At 55.8% G+C, this 16,058-nt stretch overlaps 1 protein-coding gene across 8 annotated transcripts in view; it reads right to left on the bottom strand.

The window, feature by feature from the left end:
• Window positions 1-538: 538 nt before the first annotated feature.
• LINGO1 (leucine rich repeat and Ig domain containing 1) overlaps window positions 539-16,058 on the bottom strand; it is a 166,564-nt gene continuing 151,044 nt past the window's right edge. For all 8 annotated transcript variants that reach the window (XM_074600021.1, XM_074600019.1, XM_074600024.1 and 5 more), the window contains one exon: window positions 539-2,832. In XM_074600021.1, coding sequence (XP_074456122.1) covers window positions 979-2,820 — 1,842 coding nt within the window. In that variant the 5' untranslated portion in view covers window positions 2,821-2,832 and the 3' untranslated portion in view covers window positions 539-978. The remainder of the gene's footprint in view (window positions 2,833-16,058) is intronic.

Consider the following 16,058-nt stretch of genomic DNA (forward strand, 5'->3'; position numbering starts at 1 on the left):
ATGCCACTGTGCTGCTGGCAACGGCAGGCAGAAAATCCTCTCCCCGGGCAAGAGGCAGTGGGATCCCCAGGTACCCTCGGTCCCGCTGCCAGCAGTGCCCGGGCAAAGCCTGGCCCCACAGGCTCTCAGCCTGGGGACCACAGGCACGACGAGCTGCTGCCTGCCCTGCCACGGGGCTTCACGTCCTTCTCCCCACGCAGAGGGCAGGCAAACAGCCCCGCTGCGGAGTCCTGACGCACTTCAGTGCTGCGGCCCGGCTCCCCTGGGCTCTGAGCGTGGGAACTGGCTGTAAAAACCACAACTAGTCCTTGGGAAATAAAAAAGTCAAACGCCTCTCGGTGCTATGCAGGGCCCACAGCACCGTGGCACGCGCCTTTCTGGGGAGCACAGACCCTTGGCGGCAGCAGGAGACGTGCTCTGCCCTGGGTCTGTTCTTAGTGAGGCAGCTGGAAAATGCCTCCGAGGCGAGAAACGGAGCGCTCGCCGGAGATACAGAACTGGACAGATCAAGAAGTCAAGATTTTGCATTCCAACTATCTATAGGAAATAGGGTTTTTTTATTATTTCAAGTTTTCATAAAAATCCATAATTATTGAAATCAAAGTTACAGAAGAAAGTTCGTAACTTTTTATTGATTTTATTTCTTTTTTCTTTCTTTTTTCCCCCCCTCTGTTGTTTTTCCCTCTCAGAGTTATATCTGACACCAGAGTCCATCAGACAAAGTTCTTACAAACACAGGAGTCCTGAAGACATCAGCTGAATGTTTTCCTGGTATAAAGAAGAAGAGGAGGAGAAAGAGGTGGTGACAGTGCAGGTGCAGTGGGTTTGGACCGGGGCGGAGGGCGTGGTGGAAGGAGAGAGGTCGGTATGTTTGTAACAATGTCTGTTTTTAAATTATTTTTTTATTTGTTCATCTGTTCTTTTTTTTTTTTTTTTTAAAAAAAACCCCATCATTATTGTTTGCAAATTGTTGCCTGGTTAAATCATTTTCATGTTGAACTTGCGTGGCGCGTCAGCAGAGCTGATGCCCGCGTCGGACTTGCGTGGCACATACTCGATTTCAATGTTGTGCTTGGTGTTGCCTTTCCCCCGGCTCCACAGGAAGAGGAGCACCAGACAGAAGAGGACGACGCCCAGGAAGGAAATGAAGCCCATGGTGGTGGCGATGATGAGAGTCTTGATGTCAAAGGGGAAAGGCACGGTGGCGCGCGTGCTGTTGGCATCGCTCTCATTGGGCTGGTTGGAGATGAACGCGAAGGTCTTGTTGGGCTGGTGAGGCCAGTCTGGGGAGTAGCTGCGCACGTGTAGGTGGGCCAGCATGGTGTCGTTGCCACCCGCATTGCTGGCAATGCATAGGTAGGTGCCATTGTCCTGGATCTGGGCGTAGCGCACCTCCAGCGTGCCATCAGGGAAGACAGTGAGCCGCCCGTTGGTTTTGGTAGAGATGAGGTGCTTCCGGGGAGAGAGCCACATGATGGTGGGGGGCGGGTCCCCATCTGCCCGGCAGACAAAATGGACCGTGTGGCCTTCGTCCACGAAGATCTGCTGAGGTTTGCGGTCCCGTATCCGTGCTCGGCGGCAGGTGAAGTAGTTGGGCAGGAGGACGTCAGGGAAGTCTTTGAACTCCTTGCCCTGGACAAACTCGGGGGTGGAGCAGGTGGGCTGCTGCTTGTTGAAGTTCAACCTCCATCGCCGTCGGAAAACCCAGAGCAACCGACAGTCGCAGGCTAAGGGGTTGTTGTCAAGGATAAGCGTCTCCAGGTTGCCCACTGAGTGGAAGGCTGACTCCTCCAGGGTGGTCAGCAAATTCCCTGACACGTTCAGGATGCGCAGGTAATTGAGGCCACGGAAGGCAAAGGGCTCGACCGTGGTGAGCTGCCCTCCCACCAACTGGATCTCCTGCAGCCTGAGCAGGTCATGGAGCATGGAGCCCTCGATGGTGACAATGGGGTTGTAGGACAGGTTCAGGAACCGGAGGTAAACCAAGTGCCTCACCGACACATACGGGATGGACGTCAGGTTGCAGTGGGTGATGGACAAGGAGGTCAGGTTCAACCCGTAGAGGCAGTTGGACGTCATAGTATCCAGGTAGGGCCAGTGTGAGATCTCGAGGACCTTGAGCCGGTACAGCCTCTTGAATGAGTAATCCCGGATGGTGTTGATGTTCAGATGGCGCAGCCGCAGCACAATCAAGCCATGAAGGTGAGACAGGGCCTCCGTGGGGATGGAGGTCAGGTTGCATTTCTCCAGGGTCAGCTGCTCGAGGCTGTTGAGGCCGCTGAAGGCCCGGTGGGAGATGTAGACAAGGTCGTTGTCCCCCACCTCCAAAGACTTCAGGTTGTACAAGTCCTGGAACATGTAGTCTAGGAGGATCACGATTTTGTTCTCACTAATGTCTAGCTTGGTAAGGTTGCTGAGTCCGGTAAACACCCCCAAGGGGATCAGCTTGAGTCTGTTACTCCTGAGCCCCAGCGTCCTGAGGTTGAAGAGGTTGTTGAAAGCCCCAGGTTCAATGGCACTGATAATGTTCTCATTTAGCTCCAGCTCCTCCAGGTGAGGGTAGTTGGCAAATTCATCTTGGTTGAGCGTCTTGATGCGGTTCTTGCCCAAGTCCAGCAGCCTGGTCTCGGTCGGGATGCCCTCCGGCACGACCATGAATCGCTTCCGGTGGCACAGGACGGCACGCTCCTGGGCAGAGCACTCGCAGCGCGGCGGGCAGCCTGTGGCAGAGCCAGACAGGATGGATCCCAACATCAGGAGGAGAATCGGCTGCCAGCAGGCCAGGATTGGGCTGCGCATACTCGCCTCCCCAGCTACCATCCTATCTCTCACCTGCAGGTAAGACAGGGGGGAGAGAAAGAGCAAGGTGGAGGTGAGAAAATGATGGGCACAATCATGGCAAAAGGTTTACTGTTCTGGTAGAGCTGCCGTTAAGGCTAAAGGCTCCACCAAGGCAAAGCAGAGGTTCTCATTTTCCAGCTGAAATCCAGCCCTTTGGGTACAAGACCATCTCTCCTCCCCACCCCCAACTTTCCATTTGATGATTGAACGTGCACAGACTTTGAGTGGAAAGCCTGGAGGAATCTGTGTCAGACAGACCTAGCTTCCTCGGCTTCTTAAAAAAAAATAATTTAATACTAAACACATCTATCTACATCCTATTTTAAGCTCTTGAAATTATTCAGTTCCCTATAGATGGAGCCTGAATATAAAGGCTGCTTTGCAAATGCAGAGGAGCTGAGCGTGGGATGGAGCATCTGGGGGAGCCCTGCTCGGGGTCGGCTAGCAGTGGGGCGTCCGAGCAGCGAGCAACAGCAAGAGCTCCTTGGGGACTGGTCCCCTTCCTCCACGCCTCCCCAGGCTCTGCAGCCCGGTTTCAGTGTCCCCTCCTAGGGCTAGTCCCTTGCCTCCCGCCATGCCTGCCCATAAGGTGCAGACCTGCACCCTTCCCCGCTGACAAACAGCAACCAGTCGGTGTAGAGAGAGCTATAGCCTGTGTGAGGTCCAGGGGCGCTGTGGGGTATAGGGGGGCTGCCCAGTCTCTGCTGGGCAAGGCCCAGCCTCCCGCTGCCTTCCCTGGGGAGGGCTGGGAGACCCACTCGGGGTTTATGGTCTGGCCCAGAACCACCCCAGCCCCAGGGCAAGCGCTGCCTCTGTTGCATTTATTTCCTTGTTGTTCAAGCTGTTACGAGGAATCAAATCATATTAATATTGCATATTAGATGTACAGTTACCCCGGACCGTGTTTATATCTATTGTTATGTGCACACTCTGCATTGCTTCCACTAATGCTATTTATGGCTATCGCTGAATATACTCAGTACATTACTTCCATTGGCTCCGTTTGTATCCATCATTATATATCCTGTGCATTACTTTCCCTGCTCCGGCACTATTTATGGATCTGGTATGCATTCTGTGCATTACTTCCATTGTGTCTGTTATATTCATCATTTCATGACCCAAGTGCAACTTTTGTTCCCAAAAAATTATTCAAATTATTCAAAATGTCTTTTCAAGATGCAAGGATGAAAGATGATGTCCACCAGCATCATCTCGGAAACCACCAGGCCTTGGCACACCAGGTGGCCTGGCTGTGAGGTCCCGGAGTCCCCACAGAAATCCTCCTGCGGGTTTGTCCTGGCTCGGTGTCCTTCTCCCTCCCCTTTCCCTGCTCCTTCTGCAGTGGGGCTGGTTGCTGGGGACCGCCCGAAGCATGTCACCCCCCGCAAGCCAAGGGGTGTGGTGCTGGGAGCTGATCCTGCACAGCTCCCCTGGCAGCAGTGCCGAGCTCCTTCCCGCTGGCCCTGGGCCAGCACGTCCCGGTCTGGTGGAAACATTTCCAGTGGGTTCACTTGGGCCTGGGCCAGGCTGCAAAGAGCCATTTGCTGGGTATTTACAATTCATCATCTCCCATGTCATCACCTCCCTGGTGCTGACCGTGCTGGGCAGCCTTGCAAATACAATCGGGGCTGCTGCTACCGTTGCAGTGCCGGAGCTCGGACCTGCCAGAGGGCTGTGCTGGTGCCCCGGGGCTGGGGTGGCACGGCAGGTTGGTGGCTCTCAGGCAGAGCTGCGCATGGATTTGCTCCCCAGGCTCATGCTGCAGCCCTGGCCGGGGCTGGGCTGCCAGAGGTTCCTCCCCACGGGCAGGGAGGCGCTGGTGGCATTGCTGCTCCCACAGCCCCCTTGCCAACGTGTGCCGGCTCGCTCGCAGCCTCCCTCGGCCAGTGCTTCTCAGAAACCAATTCCCGCTCCTCACAGCCATGCTGAGAAAGCCATCAAAGAAAGCAAAACACTGCACGCAAAACAAAATACAGTCTAAGGGGCTTAATTATACCAGGGCTGAAAAGACTTCAGCTCATTAGAGTGCCAGGCAGCCGGCCTTATTTGGATGTGTTTCGTGCTGAAATTTCAGCTCGCTCTGTGCGTGCAGCCGTGTGCTGGTCTCTGTAGGGTAAGGGGGAAAGAGCTGAATCCCTCCATGGGGCCCCACGCACGGCTCCCACATCATCCCAGACATCCCCCAGGGCCAAATTCTGCCTCTCCACCAGTGGGAAGGGGGTTGCACCTGCACATTTGGCTCTGTGCTCTTGGCCCTGCGCTGGTCTCAGCGAAGGGGCAGCAGCCAGAGCTGCTGGGAGCAATGCAGCAGCGATGGCTAAAATATAAGCGAAGCAGTGATAGATGAATGAAGCGAAATCTGCATGGTGTTAAAGATGAGACAAGCCCACTTGTGTAGAATTAAAGTCTAGACACACCTCACATGTTATTAGTTCTCAGCTAAATTTAAATCCATGATAAATACAATCCCTGACAAAAACATCTGTAATCTTAATAACCAGAGTCAGAGATGAGCTTTGAGAGAAAGACAATGAATAAGCTGAAAAATTCTGGGCTAAGATGAGCTTTAAATCACTTCTGGTTCCCATTTACCTCTGACTGTTTCAGAGACGAATATTCGTGCTTCAAGGTGAGGCGGATATTAAGAAGTGCCCTTCTAAAAATGACTCAAAGTGTGATTTTTCTTGCGTGATGAGGTCAACAACCTGTGTGTGGCTTTACAGCGGCCGCCATGCATCCCCCCACCATGGCTGGACTTGTGTCGCATTAGCAAACCTCAGCCCAAAGCCAGGGCTGTCCTTTTGGCCATCCTGTGTCTGCCGCCACAGGGCGCTGTGGTGCCCAGCACCGGGGCCATGGGTACCGGCCAGGCGAGGGGCTGCCGCAGCTTCAGCCTTGGGTGGCTCTGGGGACACCATGGAGAGATGGCAGTGGCTGCTCCCAGCAATTGCCACCTGCAGGAAACGGGGAGGTGGCTGAGACAAAGTTCCACCAAGGGCTTTCCATAAACTGAAGTCCTCCCACATTTACTCTGCGGAGGTGGGTGAAACGTGCCCCAGCACCTCTCCAGGGTGCCCGGCCATGGCCCCAGCACGAGCTGCCAGGCAGGTTCAGGCCGCGTGGCTGTAACACACAGGCCAGGCCAGCCCAGCAGGAGCTGAAGCCCTCTGGCGTGAACATGGCTCTCATTTCTCACAGTAAAAAAAAAAGAATCGATAAGAAAGGAGCAGCTGCCCGACTCGCTGCCTTTAGGCAATGAGCAAACCAGTGCAAACCAAAGGAAAAATCGTGCCCAGAGCCGTGGCGTCCACTGACCCGTCCTCACCATCCTGCCGCCTGGGGATGAGGGCTCCAGCTTCCCCTTCCCCTTCAGCGCCAGGAGGAAAGATGCTATTCCAGGCCTGTACCTGGAAATGCAGCCTGGTGCCGGGCTGGAGCTGACGAGTGCAGGGTTCGCTCTGTCACGATGGGCGCAGGCTGCCCTGGAGCAGGGGGAACGACTCCAGGGAAACCAAAGCCAGGTGATGACCCAGGAAGGAACCTGGGTTTGCTCCCGAGGCTGCTGCCCTCCTGGCCCAAAGGGTGGGCCGCACACCTGGCCGTGCCCTCCACTGTCACCACTGTCCCTGGGCTGTCCCCTGCTCACCATCCCACAGGGGTGCCCAGCAGTGGGGCTGGGCTGGTGCTCCGCGGCACCGAGTGATCTGTCTGCCAGGCTGACAGCAAGCGAGCGGCAAAAATCCCCGCGTCAGCTATAACCCCCACCTGGCAGCCATAAATTACAGTGCAGGAGACGTTCACCCTTGAACCAGATGCTTTGGAGAGCGTCGAACGACAAGAGGCAATTTAGGATGAAGCGAGCCATATACCCAGAGGGGCCCTACATGCTCTGGGGGCTCAGCAGGGCTGGGGGAGCACGTCCCCCACCCTGACCGTCCCTGCAGGAGCTGACCTTGCTGTAGTACCATGGGGTGCGCAGGAGCGGGCCTGATCCCAGCAGCAGCGCCCACGCTGGGCTGCAGGGTGGGTGCGGGTCAGCCACAGGCTCAGCCCCGTCTCTGGCCTGCTGGCTTCGCACAAAGCCTCTGAGACACAGCTCTAGGAGTCAGTGCTCTCATCTCCTCTAAGCTGCTCCAGCTAAATCAAATTTTATTGAACTTGACTACATTTTAAAGATAAAGACTCCAGGTTTACAAATAAATATTTAACAACCTTTCCTGCTGCTAAAGAGTTGCTTATCCAGACCCCAGGCTCTGCGCTAAGTGTTCCTGTAGCTATCTGCAAAGCAGCAAAACAAAGGGAGCAGCTTTAATTTGCCAAACACGTTCCTGCCCATTTCCTCCTCTCTCCATCATTCCCCCTGCATCCAGCTCGCATTTGTGGGCCCTTTTGCTCTGTGTCTCCCTCCTCCCCACCCCACCTGCTCCCTCCGCCTCTTCTTTTCCCACCCAGTCCCTGGAGTGCAGGCATGGGTAGTAGCTGCTCTCCTCCCAGTGCCCAGGGATGGTCAGGGATGGATGGGAGCAGGGCCCAGAGCACATAGGGCGGAGGAGGTGGTTTCCCTCCTGGGACCATGCTGCTTTTCACGGGTAAAAAGAAATCAAAGAGGAAGACCCTAAAGTAAGCCCTGAGGGCTGGCTGGTGGGCAGCAGGCGGGGTGGCTGCAGGCACAGTGCTGGCCTGGGTGATGGAAAGCTGCTACCGCATTTCCTCTGGGCCTTCACTAATGGATGGGCTGTTAATGAAGGGCATGAAAACAGGCCCTTGCAGTGCAAAGGGCTGCCCTGTGTCCTGTCCCGGCCCCAAATCCTCCAGAAACAGCGCAGGAGGGTGTGAGAAGTGGGGGAGAAATGGACAGAAGCTGAGAAGGATCTTGTGCCTTGTTCGCGGTGGTGGGGACACACGAGCAAGTCATGCAAGGCAATGAACCATGGCAGATTAGCCAGAGAGGAGACCACCACCCCAGCTCCAAGCTGCCAAGGTCACCAGCTGCCCCCAGCCCAAGGGAAGGCGTGACTCCAGCCAGGAGCTTTTGCTCAGCCTTCTGAAGTATCTGCTTTCAGCTGCTCTGAGGCGGGAGCCTGGAATAGGTGTGCCGCAACCTGATCTGCTCCGGCAGTTGCTCTGAAGCTGTAAAAGAGCATGAAGCATTATTTAAGATGCAAATCCCCTTCCGGCACGGACACCGCCTGGCTGGCACCAGATACCCTCAGCAGCTGGCCCACAGGACTGCCCTGCAAAGGCGTTTTCCTCATGGTGACGGGCTCTTCCACCCAAAACGTCGTGCCCCCCATGCTGCAGGGAATTAAGTCGGGGAAGCACCAAGCCAAAGGGCAAGCAGAACAGAAAGAAGGGGAGGGGAACACACTCTGTGTGAGAAGAAGAAGAGTCTAAAGTGGGCTCAGGGGCTGGGGACGCTGGAAAGGGGAGGCTTTGGTCCAGCCATCCAGTGGTTTAGCTCCGGGCTGTGGATCTGCTTGACTCCACGCAGGGACAGATATTTACAGTGGAGGGACAACCAACAATGGCCCAGAGCCAACCTGGAGAGTGGTTTTCAGGCTCAGCAGGCAGGTTATTGTAGCAGGGCTACAACCGGAAGGAGATCCTGGTTGTCTCTGCAGGACGCTGGAGCTCAGAGCAGTTTTTGCTGAGGCTGTTTCTTGCTGCGATCACATCTGTGCAAGAGCTGCTCACCCTCCTCACACCTTTGCTCCTTCGTTTTTAACGTCTTTTCTCTCTCTTTGGCTGTACATGCTTCAGTGCCCCATCAGCAAAGAAAACATCCTGACAAGTGATCAATAAGTAATTGCAAAGGCAGCTGTGGATGCCGAGGGCGTAAAGCCCTGAGCTAGCAAGAGATAAATGAGGAGCGTAAGGGTGCAGCGCACCATGGAGCTCAGGCTCAGAGCCAGCCGCGCTCCCCTACTCAGAGACCGAGGTGACCGGGACACGGGCTAGCCCATGCCACAGCCACTGCCAGTTGGTGGTTCAATGCTTCCCACGTCAGGCAAGCCGGGAGGAGGCTGATTTTGTTTTTTTCCGCCTGTGAGACAAAGATCAGGAAAGCTGTGTTTGCTGGGAGAATATCTCCCAAGGGTTGGTCTTGGGACCAGAGACTTTTTGGTCTGGGTCAGCAGGAGAGCAGGAGAATGGTGGCACTGGGAGGCTGGGAAGGACGTGCACCAGCCAGTTGAATGGGGCTTCTCCTTTTTCTTTATTTCAGCAAATCTCCTGGGGATTTCTGTCTCTGTGGACATGGGCTGGGTCACCAGGATGTTTTAGGTGCTCACCCGAAGGCACCCAGCTTAGCAGGCACTTGAGTATGAGTGAGTGCTGGGTAGAGGAGGCTTCAGTACAGCATGAGGGTCTCTGTAGGTGATTTTTCTTCCCTGTCTGTAGCTGTGAAAGGAGGATGGAAAAACCTCAGACCCTTCTTAGGGCTATGGAAACATTTGCACCAGAGAGGTTAAAGAAAGCTCTGTCCAATGAATGTCTTCTGACAGAGGCGCCGGGATCACGATGACATCGCGAAGGCACCCCCTGCACTCTCCCTCGACGTGCCCATGGCCAGCAAGGAGTCACGGGATGTGGCTGTCCCTAAGGCGGCGCCTGCGAAGGCACTCTGGGGAGAGCAGGACATCGGCAGCTGCCAGAGACTGGGCCACTGTCCCACTCCTGTTCATGCCTTCTCCCAGTACAGCCCAGCCACAGCTGGCAGCCGCCCTACTTGTGGCACTGGAGGGAGAATTGGTTTTCCCTAGGAATGGGCTTCAGCGGTACCCAAACACCTTCTGCACTCCCCTGAGCTCCCCAGGAGCGCTCCAAGCCCCTGGCACCACCAAGGGCCCTGCAAAGGGCCCTACCCTGGGCAGCAGGGGTAGATTTTGGGCTGGAGGATGGGTGACAGCCCAGGCGGCTCATCCGGCCTGCCCCCTGGCTCCGCACAGCCCCGGTGCTGCTGGGGCGGCTCTGCCTGGCTCAGCACGCTGCGGCGGCCCTGCAGAATCAGCCAGAGCGCAGCTGTAGGGTGCCTGTGCTAAACACTGCATTTCTGTCAGGGGCAGGACACCACCTGATCCAGCATAAAAGCGGCTGGTACAAAGTCACCCCACTGCCAGAGCACGTTTCCTCTAGATCAGGAGCAGATGGCATTTCTGTATGGGGTTGCCTTGATGCTTGGTCAAGTGACCCGTGGCTTCCCATCCCCCCAGACCAAGGCACCAGCCCCCAGGGACAGTCCCTGTGCTGTGGCCGGTGCCAGCATCCCAGCAGCAAGACGGGCAGGGCCTGCCAGGCTGAGCCACTGCTCCTGGCAATCCCAATGCATGAACCACACCTGAGGGTACCACCAAGGGCCTGGCAGGGGTGGCTGGCTGGCACCAAGACAAGCTTCTCCCTCCCCACCTCTCCCTGCCTGGGGACATCCTGTCCCCTCCAGCCATCAGCCTCTGCCAAAAGGTGTCCCATGGCTCTGCAGCACCCTGGGAGCTTTGCTCAGTGCCCGGAGCAGGGCTGGGGCACCCGGCAACTCCAGCAGCAGAAAACCAGGGCCACAAGCAGAGACGGGGGAGCACTCCCGGCACCTTCTGCCCTCCTCTACCCAAGGCTAGCCCAGCAGGAGAGCTAATGCCAAACCAGACCAACACCCTGGCCCCATGAGTAACCTCACTCCACAGGGCCATAAGGGGACATCGGCAAAGCTTTGCGATGTGACCCCCCGCTAATAGCTATGAGTCCGAGCCACTGTGTCCCTGCCACTGCTTGAAGGAGGGAACCCCAGATCAAAGTCCCAAACGCTGCACAGCCAGAGCAAGCGGGGGCCAGCGAGCATGTCACGAGCCTGTAGTGCTACAGACAACGCTGCTGCCAGGGGCTGGTCACATTAATTTAAGCTTAGACCGTACTTACAGCACCACTTCTGTTCCCATGCCACATCCCTTAAATACCCCTACAACCAGTGCAGGATACCTAGAAAAGTACAAGGGTTGCCCTGGAGTGCTGCGTCTTCCCCTGGAAACCTTTGGGATGAGAGCGACAGGACTTCAGAGGGCATAAACCCAGCAGCTTCGCTGACTCCAGGGAAACCTGCTGATTTACCTCCCTTTAGGACCGGCCCTGATATTTTTATACTGCTGCCTAAAATAAGTGGCCTCAGAAGCCTTTTGGGAGAAGCCAACGGCAGCCCAGCCCAGCGAAGATGGCCCTGCAGTAACCCAGCGGTGGGACAAGCTGCACAGGGCAACGAGGGCACACATGCACCATGCTGCCAGGACCAATGGCCCCGTGAGCACCGGGTGGCATCAGCAGAGCTGTCCCTGCCCAGTCTCCCACGGGGATGCAGGGCAGAGCAGGGCGGTGGGCTCGGGCAGGGGCACGGCTGTGTTTCAAGGCGCTGTGAGAGATGAAAACCCCGGTCCTCTCCATCCATCTCCTTTCCTGACTCCTTCCCACAAGTCAGTCTCTCGCTCGCTCTCTCCCCCCGCAGTTATTACTAAGTTTTGTTCACATAATAACAAATTTAGTGCTGCAGGAATTTCCAGAAAGAGAGAAGTGGAGAAAATAGGGAGCCAAAGAAAGCATGAGTGATGGCAAACGTGGAGAGAAGATTCCTCTTCCCAGCCTGGCTTTCTCTGTGCTGCTTTTACATATATAATTCTTTTTTCTTTCCCCCTTTCTCGCTTGTTTGATTTTTGCATTATTTATGGCTTGTCTTCAGGGCCTGTATTTGCTGTTATTGTTTCATTCAACAATAAAATAGATTGGATAAAAACAAACTGTGCTGAACCATGGCTGAGCCTGCCCGTCCTGCAGTCAGCCGTACCCACAAAGCCGGGCAGAGCAGGTAACGCGGGTGCGAGCGTCTGGGCAGTGCCAGCCAGCCAGGGACGAGGGGTCACTGCCTCACCACCCCTTCCCAGCCCAAACCCCTGTGGGTGGGGAGGTGCTGCGGGATGTGGTTCGGCCAGGATTTGGGCTCTGGGTGCTGCCAGCCCCGCAGAAATGTGTCCTCTGCAGGTATGGGGGCTGCACACACAGCTCCTGGGGTCCTGGCACTGCACGCAAACCTCAGACTTCCCCAGGCAAGAAGGAAAAATGCTGGTTGAGAGGAGAAAACGAAGCACTGAAACTCTGGTGTTTTTTTAGGGTGATTTCATGAAATCCAAGGCACTGATTTCATTAGGGAGGGTGCCCCAAGATGAGCCGGCAGCTGGCTGCGGGTGCTGTGCCCCAGCAAATCTCAGCCCTGGGCGCTTTGGGACCACGCAGTGTCATGCCGGGGAAGGGCTTGGTGCAGGGCCAGCAGTGCTGCCCCGTGGCTACAAAGCAGCTGAAACAGGGGTGAAAAGCACAATGGGTTTAATGCCTGTGATAAGGGGTGTCAGCACACTGGCAGCCTCAGCCGCGCTGCGGGGAGGCCATTCCCCGGCCTTTTCTGTCTTCCAGCAGGTGATCGTGCTGATTCCGTGAGCACAGAGAAAAAGGAGGGACACACCACGGGGATGGAGCGGTTCCCTCGCTGCCCTCGATGGAGGGCTGCTTGGCGGGGGGGGGGTGGGGGGGGGGGGGGTGGAGTTTTGTTGTGTTTTGCTTGAGCTGAAAGAGATGCTTTCTGCCCTTTCCTCCTTCTCCCCAGCGATGTTGATAATAATACAGAGCCTGCACTCTGGGCTGTATGTGAGAACAAAAGCAATCACGGGGAACTACAGTGCATAGAAATTAAGTCGGAAATGCAAGGCCAGGGTTTCCATTTCGGTTCAGCTTCTGTATCGTTTCCCATTGAAAAGGATAAACAGGCTGAGCACAAATCAGTTTAATGGCAGCACCTAATGGCAGCGCAATTCCATGTTTCCCAGAGCAAATCGTTGCTCAAGCCCAAAGCGACAGCATGATACGCAGGCTCCGTGGGACGGCAACAGCATGGCACAGCCTCAGCTGAGCACTGGGGGGCCACCAGGGCCCCCGCAGGACTGGCCGCCCTCAGCAGCAGTGCTGAAATAACCTGGTTCATCAGGGCACAAGAGGGGCTGGTGTCCGGGCTCGGGGATTCCAGCGGACCCTTGACTGCCCAATTCCCAGTAGAAAAGAGGTATCCCTTTGGGCGTCCCTCACATTCCTGAGGTCCTGGAGGCAGACTCAGGCCCCCTGGGAGCTTGTAGAGCTGTGCCGGGCTGCTCCCCCAGCATGGGCCAGGCAAGGAGATTTTCACACTGCTCACCACTGTGGCCCTAATTCCTTTCCTTCACCTGTCTCCTGCAGTGCATGTTTAAAGCACGGCTGCACCCACCATTTATTTTTTCTACCTAACCCTCATTGCTGTGCCTTGCTCCATGGTACGCTGCACGAGCCACTTGCCAGCGGAGCCAGCGCAGAAGCAAGCCACCAGACCAGCACTCGCCCACAATGCCCTCCCTGGCTCCCCAGGCTCATGTTTGGGGTTAGACCAATTTGGCTCTCCTTGGCCTGAAGGGGCAGTAGGGAAGTCTGGGTTCAGGTACAGGAGGGAGAGGTTTGCCCACGTGCCTGTGCAGAGGGTAAGAAGAGACTCTGAGAGCGCTCAGACTTTACTCACCACCCCCAGGTTGCCTCTGAGGTCTAAATCAGTTGTTTCCCATTTCACACTTGACATCTCAAATCCAAACAATGAGCTGAAAGAATAGATCATGTCAAAATATTTCTGCTTCTCCCTCCTACGAGAATTCCCCATCAGAGACCAATCCAATTAAGGTGCTGGTTATGAAATTAACCATAATTACAAGAGTGATATTTAATGTTTTGCATTCTGATGAAGAAATAGAAAGGAAACAACCAAAAAAATAAGATCGTGGGTCCTACTGAGATAACTAAGAGCAATGTGGGGTGGAGGGGAGCAAGGGCTATGTGGGATGGCAGGGGCTGGGCTGCACCATGGGCACCTGGCCCAAGGACCCCACAGGAACAAGGGCAGGGACTGGGTGCTCATGGGCACATCTCTCAGGGAGCCTGTCCCCCAAAGCAGGGGATCCGCCCAGCCTGATGGCTGCCAGCAGGTATTTTGCCATTTGAGCATCACTTGGACGTTGCTGGGCAGCAGGAACCGTGTCCTGGGATGCACAGACCAGTCTTGCACCTCCTCACCCTGTCCCCGCTCTCTGCAGGGACCCTCTGGCTCACCTACAGGCCTGTCCCCAGCTCAGGACACCAACCCCCGCCCTGAGACAAGGGACGTGAGATCTTCAGTGGGCAAAGCCTTTAGCCTCTAACCAGGACATCTGGGTCCTCCTCTGGAGCCCAGGGGAGCCATGTTCATGTGGGGACACATGTCCACTGCAGGATGCCTTGCACTAGAAAGGTTGACCGGCTTATACAGGCACATGAAAAAAATTATGGAAGATAACATGCAGGATGGTTAAACAGAAACCATTTATGTGCTTAAATCAGGAGAATAAGCAAAACCAAGCCAGGCTCCCTGGCCCCTGGAAGAGGGATGCTGATCTGCTGCCTAGCCAAGTCCCGTTCTTAGTTTGGAGCTGCTGTTTGCATGAGGTATGGGACCACGGAGGGCAGGGGATGGTGGCCAAGGTATCGGTGAGGCCAGAGGGAGGGCTGAGCTGATGGTGGGGCTCATGGCAGGGCTCTCCCCAACATGGCCCTGCTGTTGGCCATACATCAATACCCTTTGTGCACCCTCTTGGCAGGGTTAGGAATGGCCTGGACGGGTTCTGAGAGTCACTCCTAACTGCTTCTCCTGCAAGGTGGGAATCACCAGGGTCTTGCCCCAGCACAGCCGTTAGCTCCAGAGGTGTGGGGTATCTGCTCAAGCTGGGTGCCCCCCCCCCACTCCCAGCCCCGCTGTCCCCCCTTCCCGAGCCAGCTGGCGTGACCTGCTGCTCTCAGGGATGGAGGGAGCTCCCTGCCCAGGCTAAAGAGGAGATGAGGCCCTCCGTGGCATTTATTAGCATTTATTCAATTGCCTGGGTCAAGCTGACAATTAATGCTGCCTGCTCAGACATGACCACCTTTGTGTGACCTGTCTTTCTGCTGGCTTGCCGTGCCAAGGTGGGGCAGAGGCCACGCTGCACTGCTGACAGCACTCCTGGGGCTGGGGAAGCATTGGGGGGGCCACAGATGGTGTTTCACCCCTTCCCCGTCCTTGGATGCTCCTCTCTTTCTCTGTATCGCACGTCCCCTGACACTGTCCCAAAAGCTGCACATTTAAACAGCCACCAAAACTGGCTGTAAGACATGTCCCCAGCCAGGGTCACAGGGAGCTGGGACACACAGCAAAGGCGCGGAAATCTCTCTCTGGGCAGCTCTTCCCCTCTGCAAGCTCCAATTTTTGCTCCCCCAGATAGAGGGGTTGGGGGGGGTGGGGGGAATTGACTTAGGAGAAAATTGAGGCCATGGCCTTCCGTTGCTTTCTCGCTTTATTTTTCTTGGGTTGTTGGATTTGAGTTAAGCATTTTTAGCCCTCTCCTCTCTCATCTCAGCCTTCCCCGCTACCTGACAAGCTCTTTTCCCACCAAAAGCCATTTCTGCTTGTGGTACGATAAACCCCACTCCCCTCACTTCTCAGGGTTTAGCAGAGGAGGGAGGAGAGCTGCTGACTCAGTGCACTGGATGTGTTCAAGACCCAGGCAAACACCCTCCCTCAGCAAGCTGTGCCACGACTTGCACCGTCGGCTGTGCCCTCCTCTCGCTAGCTCCAAACCACTGCCACAGTGGCCAGTGTCAAGCATAAAGGGTGAGTACAGGGACGCTGGGCTCATGGTAGCCTGTACCATGGAAGGAGAGTCAATAGGAGCCAATGGCGCCGGTAACATCCACCCCAGTGCCAACACTGCCCAAGAAAACTGCCCAAGGGCCCACAAGCCCAGGGGGGACCCGAGGGCTGTCTGGGCTTGGCTGAGGTGACATTAAAAAGTGTCTCCAGCAGTTTCCACCCTTAAAGCTTCTCAAAAGAGTTTGTGGAGTCGCATTTTCCACCGGGACGTTGACAGAGATGTGCCCATTGCAAACACGTCCTCCCTAGCCTTGAGGGGATGGGTCCAACTCCCAGCCCTGACGCAGGTGTCACCCCAGAGCTGTCACAGCAGCCCCCACCCAAGAGCCATCCAACACACCCAGGCCCATCACTGCCCAGTGACAACCAGATACATGAGGCAACGCCTGATGGGGTGTATCAATCCTCATCAAACCACTATAGGTTTGGTTGTGCTTTATAATTCAGCAACCGT

Source organism: Larus michahellis, chromosome 9 (genome assembly GCF_964199755.1).
Source record: "Larus michahellis chromosome 9, bLarMic1.1, whole genome shotgun sequence".
Lineage (NCBI taxonomy): Eukaryota > Metazoa > Chordata > Aves > Charadriiformes > Laridae > Larus > Larus michahellis.